The 13,938-nt window shown below is 39.2% G+C and overlaps 1 protein-coding gene across 5 annotated transcripts in view; it reads left to right on the top strand.

Annotated features, from left to right (window-relative positions):
• LOC143275525 (uncharacterized) overlaps positions 1 to 13,938 on the top strand; it is a 55,729-nt gene that overhangs the window by 2,142 nt on the left and 39,649 nt on the right. For 2 of the 5 annotated variants that reach the window (XM_076579701.1, XM_076579699.1), the window contains exons 2-3: positions 2,845 to 3,071; positions 3,464 to 3,876. The exons of 1 other annotated variant lie outside the window; for it this stretch is intronic. In XM_076579701.1, the coding sequence (XP_076435816.1) occupies positions 3,714 to 3,876 (163 nt within the window). In that variant the 5' untranslated portion in view covers positions 2,845 to 3,071; positions 3,464 to 3,713. Of the gene's footprint in view, positions 1 to 2,844; positions 3,092 to 3,463; positions 3,877 to 13,938 lie in introns of all 5 variants that reach the window. 2 more of the 5 variants (XM_076579702.1, XM_076579703.1) reach the window with 2 other exon arrangements.

Raw genomic sequence — 13,938 nt, 5'->3', positions numbered from 1 at the left:
ACAACAACAAAATATTTTTGTTTAAATCGAATCAATACACAAAATATTAACAAGAGAGGCAAGGCCTTCAAGACTCACGTGTGATACACTTAAAAAAATCAAACAAAACTAATCGTTAAAGTGTGTTCTGTATTTATAATTATAAAGCTTTGGGTTAAAGAAGTAAAAAGAAAAAAGATTGTCCTGAAGGCAGATTCGACAGAAGGCAGATTAACTGAGGTTCAAAAATTTAACATTTAAACATGCTTTTTTTTCTTTAAAGGGCGATAAATCGATTGCGGTATTCGCAGTGAGAACGCTGTTTAAATCATATTATTCTGGTGTGTCTTGGGCATTCAGAAAATCTTTAAGAGCAATTTAAAATTCTTTCAAAGTCCGCGGTAAAGGAGAGGTGGCTATCGCTGCAATCACACTGCAACACTTAGCCTTTTTCTCTGGATCTAGATAGATGTACAAGTTTAGTTACACCCGCAGGAATGTACGAGAAGGTCGATTCAATTTCTTTTTTATGTTCATTCTAGTTTTATAGTTTTAAAGTTGATATGAAAATTGAGTATTTTGTTAAACTAATAACATGTAGAGCCAAGTACAAGTACTTCTAAACGTCGTATGAAGTGAAAAGGACTTAATTTTGAGAAAAGTCAGGACTGGAAATTTTTGCATTTCATCAAGGGTAATAACTCTCATGGTTTATTATTTTTAACTGTGAATATGGGGTATAATCCAGTAAGTGATGAGGCGTTCGCAAATCTTTCTCTGAATAGATATTTAACAGTCTCCTTCTCCAACTTTCCATCACATGCAATCGTGTATTGTCGATTGAATATAGGATTGAACGGGCTGGTCAACAACTTGAAACAAAATGGCGTCCTTCGCGTTCGCGAGGAACATGAACACGTGTCAAGTTTAGAAAATTTTAAAAAAATATAAATATAACAGTAGATTCAGTTTGCATGTAATTTGGCTTTTTTTTTCTTTTCTTTTTTTGCCATCCTAGAGGTGCAGTATTGTTTTAAACAAGATGACTGGAAAGAACTGAATTTTTCCTATTTTTATGCCAAATTTGGTGTCAACTGACAAAGTATTTGCAGAGAAAATGTCAATGTTAAAGTTTACTATGGACACACACACACACACACACACACACACGCAGACAACCGAACGCCGGGTTAAAACACAGACTCACTTTGTTTGCACAAATGAGTTAATAAAAAGAGCTACGTATAGCAGAAACCAAGGATTTAAGTTTTAACAGTATTCTTTTGTTGTTGTTTTTCAGAAAATAATAGGTGGAATTTAATGGAGTTTGGACGGATTCTATAATACCTAGATAAACATTTTTGTCTGATGCTTTTAAAAAAATGGGCAGACAAACAAATAGTGAAACTCATCAGCAATGTCGTTTGTGGAACATATATCACAAATTTTTTTCATTTCTGGGTAAATTGTCAAAACGCAAACAGGCAAAGGATTATTAGTTGTTCTAAACTTAAACTAACTCAGTTACACAATTATTTGGTAACACTGTAAAATAAGCATCTTGGCCACAGTTTGGTTTAAACATCATGTAATTAATATATATATATATAGTATCGTTATCGACATGTCTATACCAATCTTGCAAAAACTTATCTTTTAAACAACGTTTTACTTTCTCTTTGAACCATGTAGGATGTACATCAAAACTGTGTTGGTTCAACCAGAAACAACTTAATCCAATTTCATTCAAGACAGTATGAATACTTTTCAAGTACTGGTTTTGATGTACATTATCATTGTATAGACTGAAGAGACATCTATAAACAACCGAAGACAGTTTAGACGTTCTTTGGTTTGTAACAAGCCTAAACCAAAACACTAGCATTCTGGATCTAACAGAGTAGTTTACCAGTTTCACCAAAAACCATAAATGATGGGGTGGATTGCCTTAGTTTTAGAACTAGTTTATAAAAGTTTAATTGCAATTTTTCAACTATTTCAGAAACATAAAACCCCCAAATTTCGTAACCACATGTAAGTATAGGAAGAACTGTCTTATCAAATAAATCAGTAATTAAATCGACAGGAACGTTAAGTTGGCTAGTTTTCCTCAGTAATATAAATGCTGCTGTTGAAGCACGATCATAAAAAACTCGCTGGGCAACATGCATTTTATTATTGTAATTTAACTTTAATCCCAAATACTGGAAGTCACTTACAACCTCAGTTGTGTCCTTATTGATATAAAAATCAGGAAATGTTCTTACTTTGCCCCTAGAAAATACTACTACTGTACACTTTTTAGCATTCAGATTCAAGGGAAGTGGTTTTGACAAAAACAACAAAAAAACAAAACAAAAAAAAACAAAAACAACAACAACAAAAACAACAACACACAAACAAACAAACAAAAAACCTGCCATTTTTTAGATTCCAACAAAAAGGTTGTAGAATTATGTGGACAGAATTACCTGTTTACAAAGCTTTCGCGACAACAGCCAGATACCATGCATGGTGATAATAATGATGATAGTAATGATCAGATAATGTTATCAGTAGTTACTGATGATGATAATGATAATCTTACAGGGTATGTACAGCGCAGTTATTGTAACAACTGATTACGCAAGACACACATGTGCGGCCCGAGCACACGTGCGCGCACACACTCATCTGTGTGTGTGTGTGTGTGTGTGTGTGTGTGTGTGTGATTTTGTTCATTCGTTTGTTTCTTTTCTTTTCTCTCCCTTCTCACATGCCTTTCTTTCTTTTCTTTTTCTCCTTGGTATCTTGCGTTCTTTCTTCCTTTTTCTGTTGACACCACAAAAACCATTGATAATTTTATTTCGTGTTTATTTTCTTCAGGTCAGTCTGTCATACCAGAGACATCATCTCCGAGGTAGCCCCGATAGCGCGGTGGATAATAAGACACGTTCGAATAATCACAGATCAATCACTCCACGCTCCGCGACGCCAAGGCGATCCAGTGACCGGCGCAGATTTTGAAAGATTGTGGTGTGAGAAGTGAGAAAAAAACAACAACAGCAACACAAAAACTCAGATTTCTTTTATCGCTTGTCTTTCTGCTGGAGGTGAGAGACCATTTTTGAAGGTGGTTGTTGATTTTTGAAAATTCTCTTTAAAATTAAAAAAAAAAAAAAAAAAAAGAAATCTTGAGGCAATTCTCTCTCTCTCTCTCTCTCTCTCTCTCTCTCTCTCACTTCTTCTTCTTTCTTTTTTTTAAAGGTGTGCAAATTTTAGGCTTATTCACTTGTTTTGGAAACAGAGAGGAGAATGACGTATTAATGCTGATTTTCATAGGCATGTCTTTGAAAGAAAAAGAACCTACACAACTTTAATTGATTATTTTTTGTTGAACTCAATCATTCATATTGAAGATGATGCACTGTTTAGTGTTAATTACATTTTGTTGACTCCAGTAATTCATCATTGTTGTTTAAATTGGACCTGCACGTCTTTTCAGAATGCAAAATGTTGAATGCAAGTTCATACAAAGAAACCTGCAAAGAAACCCTGCCCAGAATGTATGCGGCATTTCTTCTTCGACAGTGAACTCCACGGTGGTGTTTATATGAATCCCACCGTCAAATTGAAACAAAAACAAACAGAAAAGTGAACAGTTCAGAATCTCATGACCTCGTGGGATATTCCATCCCAGCTTTTTTTAAGCTTCAGTGTTCTTTTCATCCGTTTGTGAGCGTGTGCGCGCGAAGATGAAGGCGGACATAGCGTCGAACGCATCGACGGATAACAAAAAATCGAACAGCAGCAGTAGCTGCAAACTCCGTTTTCTAGATCTGTCGTTTGAAGGCAAGGTGGTGGCTTTTAAAAACGACGAGTTGGACAACGGGCGTTTTCCTCATGGGGGATATAAAGGTGAGTTGTGTGTGTGTGTGTGTGTTTATACAAACATACATACATACAGAGAGAGTGAGAGTGAAAAAGAGTGATGTGTACATAGACAATTGAAGGAATATTTAGAACACGATAACTTTACGTAGTAGAAAACGTCATGTACTGTCAGAAAGATGACGTAAATAGCATTACGTCACTTGTTATAAGTAGTCTGTGAAAAAGCTGCCGGTTGGCAGCTAAAATTAGGATTTTTAACTCACTTGTGTAAACAAAGTGAGTCTGTGTTTTAACCCGGTGTTCGGTTCTCTGTGTGTGTGTGTGTGTGTGTGGCAAACTTTAACATTGCCATTTTCTCTGCAAATACTTTGTCAATTGACAACAAATTTGGCATAAAAATAGGAAAAATTCAGTTCTTTCCAGTCATCTTGTTTAAAACAATATTGCACCTCTGGGATGGGCACAATTTTTTTTTTTTTTTTTAAAGAAGCCAAATGATATGCAAACTGAATTTACTGTTATAGTTATAATTTTTTTAAAAATTCTCTAAACTTGGCACTTTGATCTGATATTCTGACACAGCATCAAGAGCAGTCATTTTTATCATTTTTTGTTCAGGAACTTCTTCTGCAAAGCATGGAAGTTATATTTCTGGTGCATGTCTTTGGTGCAGATAGTAAAAAAGGGAAATTAATCTGTAATTAGCTTGATGCTAGGGGGGTTAATTTGCTTTAAACTGATCTTTCTCATCTTAAACATTACATTTTGAAATTATGCTCAATACATAAAAAGCTTGTGTGTTTTACTCTCAGTGTACAGGGCTTTCACTGTGTTCATTCGCCCAAGTGGTCTTTTTTGGAAAATATTAAAATCAATACTACGAGTGGATTTTATAGATCTATTGGCTGATCCCTGAAGGTCATGGGCAAAAATCAATTGCTACACATATTTATACATATTCAAAGCGCGTGCTCATATTCCTCGTGAACACGAAGGATGCCATTTTGTTTCAAGTAGTTGACCAGCCCGTTCAATCCTATATTCAATCGACAATACACGATAACATGTGATGGAAAGTTGGAGAAGGAGACCGTTAAATATTTATTCAGAGAAAGATTTGTGAACGCCTCATCACTTACTGGATTATGCCCCAAACTGCCATAAAAATATCAACAAAATCAGTTGGAATTCACAGTTTAAAATAATAAACCATGAGAGTTAATACCCTTGATGAAACGTAAAAATTTCCAGTCTTGACTTTTCTCAAAATGAAGTCCTTTTCACTTCATACGACGTTTAGAAGTACTTGTACTTGGCTCTGCATGTTTTTAGTTTAACAGAATACTCAATTTTCATAACAACTTTAAAATTATAAAACTAGAATGAACATAAAAGAGAAATTGAATCGACCATGTCGTACATTCCCGGCGGGTGTAACTAAGCTTGTACATCTATCTAGATCCAGAGAAAACGGCTAAATGTTGCAGTGTGATTGCAGCGATAGCCACGTCTCCTTTACCGGGGACTTAAAAAGAATTTTTAATTGACCTTACAGATTTTTTGAATACCCAAGATACACCAGAATAATATGATTTAAACAGCGTTCTCACTGTGAATACCGCGATCGATTTATCGCCCTTAAAAAAGCATGTTTAAATGTTAAATTTTTGAACGTCAGTTAAGGAGCAATGATAGTGTAATGGGTAAGACAGTTTCTTCTCACCCGAACACGCGGGGTACGAATCTTCCTTCAGGACTTTTTTTTTTCCTTTCTTTCTTTTTTTTTTTTTTTTTTAACCCGAAGCTTTATAATAACAAATACAGAACACATTTTAATGAATAGCTTCTTTTTTTTATTTTTTAAGTGTAACACAAGTGAGTCTTGAAGGCCTTGCCTCTATTTTTTTTGTTTAACAAAATAGGTGTTGGTTTTCAACTTTGTCTTATTTATTATATATATATATATATATATATGTGTGTGTGTGTGTGTGTGTGTCACATCATTTGCCAGCCCACTTAAAATGCACCCCCCCCCCTCCCCTGCCCCCCGCGCCTACCCCTCCTCTCTCTCTGTCTCTCTCTCTGTCACTGTTGTATTAGTACGGAAACAGGTGTTAACAGGAGCCCAATCTCTCTCTCTCTCTCTCTCTCTCTCCACCATCCGCACACACCCCCTCCCCCTGGTCTCAATGCCAGGTAACATGAAAAGATCTGCACCTATGGAACAAACCACCTTGCTGAAGAGGAAATCCGCTGTTCGAGACAAAGATTTGCCGGCCTGAAAACAATCTTACACAGCTGAATATTCGCTGTCACATCCACTATCCAGAAAGATTTGTCTTTGTGCCGCACGAATGAGCACACAGTGATACCTTTACCTGGTAGCAAAGTAACGCAGGCGAGCGCATGCACGCAGGGTCACACACTAACGCACTGCGAATGCAAGCATGCACGAGCACACATGCACAACAAACATGCGCATACGCGCGTGCGATGGAGCAAGCGTACATGCCCCCTATGTCTTTATAATCGCGAGCGCGCGGACACGGACCCCCCCCCCCTCCCCCACCCACACACACTGGCACACGCACACAACTTCAGTCAATCATTGACTCACTTGTGTAAACAAAGTGAGTCTATGTTTTAATCCGGTGTTGGGTTGTCTGTGTGTGTGTCTGTGTGTCCGTGGTAAACTTTAACATTGACATTTTCTCTGCCAATGCTTTGTCAGCTGACACCAAATTAGGCATAGAAATAGGAAAAAATTCAGTTCTTTCCAGTCATCTTGATTAAAACAATATTGCACCTCTGGGATGGGCACAAAAAAATAAAAAATGAAGCCTAATTATATGCAAACTGCATTTACTGTTATATTTATATTTTTTGTATTCTCTAAACTTGGCACTTTGATCTGGTATTCTGACCCAACAACAAGAGGAGTCATTTTAATCATTTTTTGTTCAAACCGGAACTTCTTTTACTAAGCATGGGAGTTTTATTTATTTTGCAAACGTTTTGGTGCAGATAGTAAAAAAGGGAAATTACTCTGTAATTAATGCTAGGGGACTTAATTTGCTTTAAACTGATCTTTCTCATCTTAAACATTACATTTTGAAATTATACTCAATACATAAAAAGCTTGAATTTTTTTTAAAGTGATCATAAGTGAGTCTTGAAGGCCTTGCCTCTCTTGTTTTCTATATGCAACACATACACACACACACGCACACACACACACGCATACACACACATTCATATACTCGCATGTGTACACAGTAATTTCTTTCCCCTCCCTCGATTTTTCCCCAACCCTCGTCTAATATCAATTATAGTGAAAAGACATTAATCTAAAGAACACACACACACACACACACACACACACACATAATGTGCGTATCGTCACTAGCTTACCTCTATCTGTTTCTGTCTGTGTGTATACATGCGCACTTAATACGCAAGCAACGGTTCTCATTCTTAGGCTGTTCCTTTATCTGTCTGCTTGTCAGTCTGCCTTTCTCTCTTCTTCTGCCCTCCCTCTGCCCGAATCTATCACTCTTTTTGTCTGTGTGCTTATGTCTTTATCTTGTTTGCCTGTCTTTAAAAAAGTATTTTTATTTAACTATCGTTTAAACCCCTTCGTAATGGGCCATCGGCCATCTAAATAAAATTTTCGCATTCTGTCTGTCTGTCTGTCTGTTTCCTCTCTATTTGTTTGTCTTTATGTCTTTCTGTCTGTCTGCCTGTCTGTCTCTCTTTCTCTCTGTGTTTTATATTTCTGATTTTGTTTCCCATTTTACGCCATTGTTTAGGGATCAATGTTTCTAAAAACAATAAAAATTCATTCTCTCTCTCTCTCCCTCTCTCTTTCCGCGCGCGTGTGTGTGTGTGTGTGTGTGTGTGTGCGTGCGTGTGTGCAACTCACACTTTCTCTCACCGCCACACCCCTCCCATGTCCCGTTCCCCCGTTCCCCCGCTCCCACACCCAGATCCTCACACACACACACACACGCACGCACGCACACACACACGCACACACACACACACACACACACACACACACACACTAAAGCCAACGCCGGAGGCAATACAACAGCCGAGCATAACACCACACGTAAGTGCCGGTTCTCAGATACCATTACTTGCAGCTCAAACCTCCATGATCAAAACACCCTTTCTTCCAACCTTCCAGTCTGAAAATCTGCACAATCTTACGACAGTTCCCAAAGCTTCCAATGTAACTTAGCTTTTCAACACCAGCAGTTTGAATCGCTCCCACGTTCAAAAGAGCAGAGACTGAAAGGAATGAATGGGTTTTTCTTACGATAATAACGTTTCGTTTGCCACAATCGATCGGCGTTGACAGGATTTGCTTGTGAAAGCTGGTGTTAGAAACGTCCAACAAACTAATGAGGCGTGGATGTAAAAGATTTTCCTTAACCGTATTTCCGTTAAATTCGGCACCGAAAGCTTTACCTTAATATTTCCCACACACATTGCTTCTTTTTCTCTCCTTTTTTTTTTTCTCTTCCTCACGCATTCAGGTTATGTAGGGTGGGGGTAACGGCCCTTTGTGGTAGATATCTGTTTCAGTCATTCTGTGTGCGCTTGTCTATATTTTGCTGCCATGGTTTGTCTATTTGTGTCTGCTTGTTTGCTGTCCGTGTGTGTGTCTGTGTGTCTGTGTCTGTGTCTATTTATGTGTGTGTGCGCATGCAAAAGCATGCAAGCGCGAGTTTGTATGTGTATGTCTGTGTCTGTGTGTGTATCTGAGTATGTGTTTGGTTTTGTCAAAAATTTAATCTCCACTCTCATGATACACTTTTGGACACGCATACACAAAGAAATAACACAATTACTCTGTGTGTGTGTGTGTGTGTGTGTGTGTGTGTGTGTGTGTGTGTTTCTTTGTCAAAGTTTAATCGCAACTCACATCACACATGCTTTTGGACACACACACACACACACACACACACACACGGAAATAATTGTTCCTTTGGTACATTTGAACACGGCCTCTAGCCCCTTCTTTAGTACGCTGTCTGATGCATGTTTCAGTTTTGAGGAGAGTGCGGAATGATCTATGGACGCTATTGCCGAATTTCGCTTCGCTGTGGGTTTTTTTGTTTTGTTTGTTTGTTTGTTTTTGTTTTTTGTGGAGGGTGGTGGGGGTGGGGGGATTGGGGGGCGGGGGTAACACTTGTGCTAAGTGTATGTTGCAAACGGGACCTCGGTTTATTGTTTCATCCGAATGAAATGGAATGTTTTACTTGACCAGGCAGGCAAACCGGGCAGGCCACAGCAACTTCGAAAGTGTAGAGTACATGTAACTTGACTAGTTTGAGATGTTGATTTTGCTCGTTTTGATAAAAATCGATCGATATATGTCCAAGGTACGTACGTGTGATTTCAGGTTTCTGATTTTTCTTGAGTGCGGTGGTTTACTTTTTATTTTTTGTCAGATTTGTACTGTAGTAAACGTACAAAGATGTATTACACATACACACAGACGCATACATAATCGCATGTTTGCATAACTACATGCAAACAAACAAACATACATACATACAGACAGACAGACATATAGACATGCATGCATTCATACAAACATACATACATACATATGCATGTACTGCATACATACATATTAATGAGTGTACGCACTCATATTACATACACACATAAACTCTTTCGGAATATAACAGTGTTGTGGCTGCAATAAGACACAAATAATGCAAGGAAAACTTGTTTGTCTTTTACATATTTTCATACTATCAGAACTAATGTGCCTTTTTATACGGAATCCACAATTTATTCATTTTCGGAAAATATATATTCGTACGAGAACCAGCGCTATTCATATTGTTTCTTATTTTATTTTTTAAGCGGCGCACAAAAGTCTGAACGGAAGGTAAACTGCCGTGAAATTTGCATTTATTTGAAATTTAGTGGAGTGGGAAATTTTCTTTATAAGTTATCTGAACAGTAAAAACAACAACAACATCATCAACAACAAAAAACAAAACAACTTTGTTCCATGTTCGGAAAGACAGAGCATGTACTGGGAGAGCTAATGCAAATTTGAACGGCTGTCTCTGTATGTGTGTCTTCCCCCTCACTCTCTTTCTCTCTCTCTCTGTGTGTGTGTGTGTGTGTGTGTGTGTGTGTTAGAGAGAGAGAGAGCGAGCCGTTTTGAGGTGATGTGATAACTCCTAACGGGCAAATGCGCATGGGTCTTCAGATAACATATTTTCCTTGTTCGTATATTAATTATTCTCTCTCTGTCTCTCTCTGTCTCTCTCTCTCCTTTTTCGCACATGAAAAATTATCAGTGATAACAGTAGGCCCCCAACAAAACTTAACCACTTTATAAAAGGCCGACGCAGACAAGCTTGTAGATGATTCAAATCACCACGATGATTGAGTACATAATTATGAGTCACGCTTGAAAAAAAAAGCAGAAAAAGAGATTAAAATAGATACATATTAATGATAATAAGTATTTTTATAATGCTGAATCTTGTGCCGAGACAAATCAAAGCGCTTTCACACCAGTCACTCACACGCTTGCTTTACTCAAAATTTGAAAAATTGAAGACAAAGAAAAGGCAGGGGAGAGAGGCTGTCTTGGAAAGAGGTAGGTTTTAAGGTCAGACTTGAAAGCGCTCAGTGAGAGGACCTGACGAAGCGAAAGGGGAAGTTCATTCCAAATGAAAAGTCCAGAGACAAAGAAAGAACGGCGGCCGACAGTGGAGTGTTTGAATCTGGGTATGCGCAGACCGAGTGGATCCGAAGTTGATCGTAGAGAGATGGGGTGTGCAAGTGAAGGCAGCCACAGAGATAGGAAGGGGCAGATTTGTGAATACATTTATACCACAGCGTGCTGATCTTGTACTTTATTCTGTGTGAGACAGAGAGCCAATGGAGATGATGCAAAAGAGGAGTGATGTGTTCAGATCTTTTCTTTCTGAGGACAAGTCGGGCAGCAGAATTTTGTATGCGCTGAAGGGACTGAATGGATGAAGCAGGCAAACCAAACAATAGAGGGTTACAGTAGAGAGAGAATGAGAGAAACAAGTCTTGATGTTGAGTCGGTGGACAGATATTTCCGAATGGAACTGATGCACCGCAATTGACAATAGCAGGATTGACAGGTTTGACTGATAAATTTTAGCATGGACAATGTGTGTCAGTGACAACGCCGAGGTCCCTGACTGAGCTGGAAAGAAGGATGGATGTACTGCCAAGTTTAATTGTGTCAGTTGTGATGGTAGAAAGTTTTTGTTTAGTTCCGATGATGATTGCTTCGGCTTTGTCCGCGTTCAATGAAATTGTAATTTACCTAGAGCCATCCATTTTTGAATGTCCAGGAAGCACTCAGATGTTTCTTGCAAGAGCGAGGGCAAATTTTCAGGGGTATGACTTTTCTTAAGTTGAGTGTCATCAGCATAAGAATGATGACTGACATTGTGGCAGTTAAAAAGAAGTTTAAAACAAGAAATTATCATTATTATAATTATCATTGTCATAATCATCATCATCATCGTTATTATTATCATCATCATCATCATCATCATTATTATTATCATCATTTATGTTGTTGTTTTCGGTTTCAGTATCAGTAGCTCAAGGAGGCGTCACTGCGTTCGAACAAATCCATATACGCTACACCACATCTGCCAAGCAGATGCCTGACCAGCAGCGTAACCCAACGCGCTTAGTCAGGCCTTGAAACAAAGAAACAAAACAAACGATATGGTATTTTGTAGAAACGTCGATGCAAGCCACTATGAATTGAAAATTTGATGAACTTGTCCACTTTTCATGACAGAAAAAAAGCACCATTTTCGCACCTTGGAAGCTACCGTTACAATCATTTGCTTCAGTGGTTCCTCACTGAAAACCAGGGACATATGGAATGCTTTGATGTCGACTAAATGTAATAATATGACGCCCGCAAAGTGGAACAGCGGGAATAACACAACGAATGCGTTGGTACGGATGAATAGACACACTTTAAGATTGTGATAAAATCTGCATTGAGTATTGTAGTCTGTTGAAAACAAAACTAAACAAGCACATGAAAAAAACAGCAACAAAATATTTGTATTGTGTTGCATTTCATTGTGTTGTGTTTCGTGGATGTATATTGTATTTAATAGTATTGCATTGTATTGTATTGTATTGCATTGCATATTATTGATTTGTACGCCGTCTCAGCTTCATTGTATTGGATTGGATTACTTTGCAATGCATTGTGTAATTTTATACGATACTGCACTGCATTGCATTGTACTGTATTGTGCTGAAATCTATTGCAGATGATGATAATGATGGTGATGAGAGACAACTCTCCACACAGAAAAAACGACTCTTTTTCAAAGGTGAAAGTGATTAATTGTTATTCAGTGCGGGTTTGTGTCCATGTTTCAGCCCTTACCTTTTTCATGAGTGCATAGCGAGCAGTCTACAAGATATACAACTACGTAATTTTTCTTTCAAAGATGAAAGTGAATAAATACTGTCAGGTGCGGGCTTGTGTTTGTGCATGTTTCAACCCCGAGCCTTTTTGTGAAAGTATAGCTTACAGGATGCAAATAAACAGCTATGTCAAACATTTTCCAGAGATGAAAGTGGATATTATTTGCGTGCTTAAAAGTTTGGGGGAATGTTACGTGAGAGCATAGCGAACGGTGTGCAAAACAAACAGCCAAGTAGAGCACTGGCTTCAAAGAGGTGGAAGGATCGAACACGCTGTATGGTCTGTTGGCCTTATTCAGGTGTACTTTTTGCAGGTGCACATTCACGCGTAGATCGATTTCTTACGTGTGATCGATTGTCGAAAAATCTGGAACACGACAGCAACAGTCGTACATGTAAAACACGAGCCCACGTATTCGCACCGTTCCCTGTTTGACTCCGTCTTTCTTTCTTTGTCAGTCTTTCTTCCCCTCCATCTCTCCCCCCCCCCCCCTCTCTCTCTCTCTATGACCCTCTCTGTCTGTCTGTCTGTCTCTGTCTGTCTGTCTCTCTGTCTCTGTCTGTCTCTCTCTGTGTCTGTCTGTCTGTCTCGGTCGGTCGGTCGGTCGGTCTCTCTCTCTCTCTCTCTCTCTCTCTCCCTCTCTTTGGGGGGTGAGTTCAGGTTCGCAGACCTGGTAAGACGCGGATTCGGAGCTCTCCCAAAAAATTGTTATTATTTTTGTTAATTGCGTCTTTTAAAACAAGATCCATCGATAAGAATGGAATCAAGTTCTTTTGATGTCACCAACGAAGAAAATATTCAAAAATTACTTCAATCGCAAAAGCAGGATTTTGAAAATTTACTTCACAAAGTTTTGGACTGTCGTCTTCCAGCAGTGACACAGCAAATTTCAGCCAACCTAGAAAAGGCAGTGTGTGAGCTAAAAAGCGAAATGCACGAGCTGCGTACCAAGACATCATCACTTGAAGAAACGGTGACAACTGCTGTTCATGAAACATACCTCGCAAAGCAAGCTTTGAGCCGGTTGGAAGGCAGTTTGTCACAAGCCACAGCAAAACTGTCGGACAGGATAGAAAAACTTGAAATGTTTTCGAGACGTGAAAACCTGAAGTTTTTCAATGTTCCTCGAACATCCAGCCCCGAGTCGTACCACGAATGCGTGACGGCCGTTCTCAGTGTGTTGGAAGGGACAGTGCCAGGTAAAGTGTGGTGCCGTGATGACATCGTACGTGCACACAGACTCGGACACTACAACGACAACAATAGCCGCCCTCCGCCGATGATTGTCAAGTTCACACGATGGTCAGACAAAATGGCACTCTTGACACAGGGTAAAGCTGCTCTGCGGAGAAAAGACGTAAGCGTGGCTGCAGATCTGACAGACAGGCAGAGAGAAACCATCAAAGATTACCGTCACCAAGGTATGCACGCATACTACAGGGGGAACAGGCTGGTGGTGGAGGAACAGAAGCGGCCACACATTTCTCAGTGGCAGCGGGGACACGGGGACCACAGGGGGCGCGCCCAGCACGACACCAGGGCCTACTACAGCACCGGCAGCAGCACCGGCACCAGTGACCGAGGAAACCTCAGAGAGCGGGGTGACG

This window comes from Babylonia areolata, chromosome 30 (assembly GCF_041734735.1).
Source record: "Babylonia areolata isolate BAREFJ2019XMU chromosome 30, ASM4173473v1, whole genome shotgun sequence".
NCBI classification, from domain to species: domain Eukaryota; kingdom Metazoa; phylum Mollusca; class Gastropoda; order Neogastropoda; family Buccinidae; genus Babylonia; species Babylonia areolata.
This window is presented reverse-complemented; position numbering and strand designations above follow the sequence as displayed.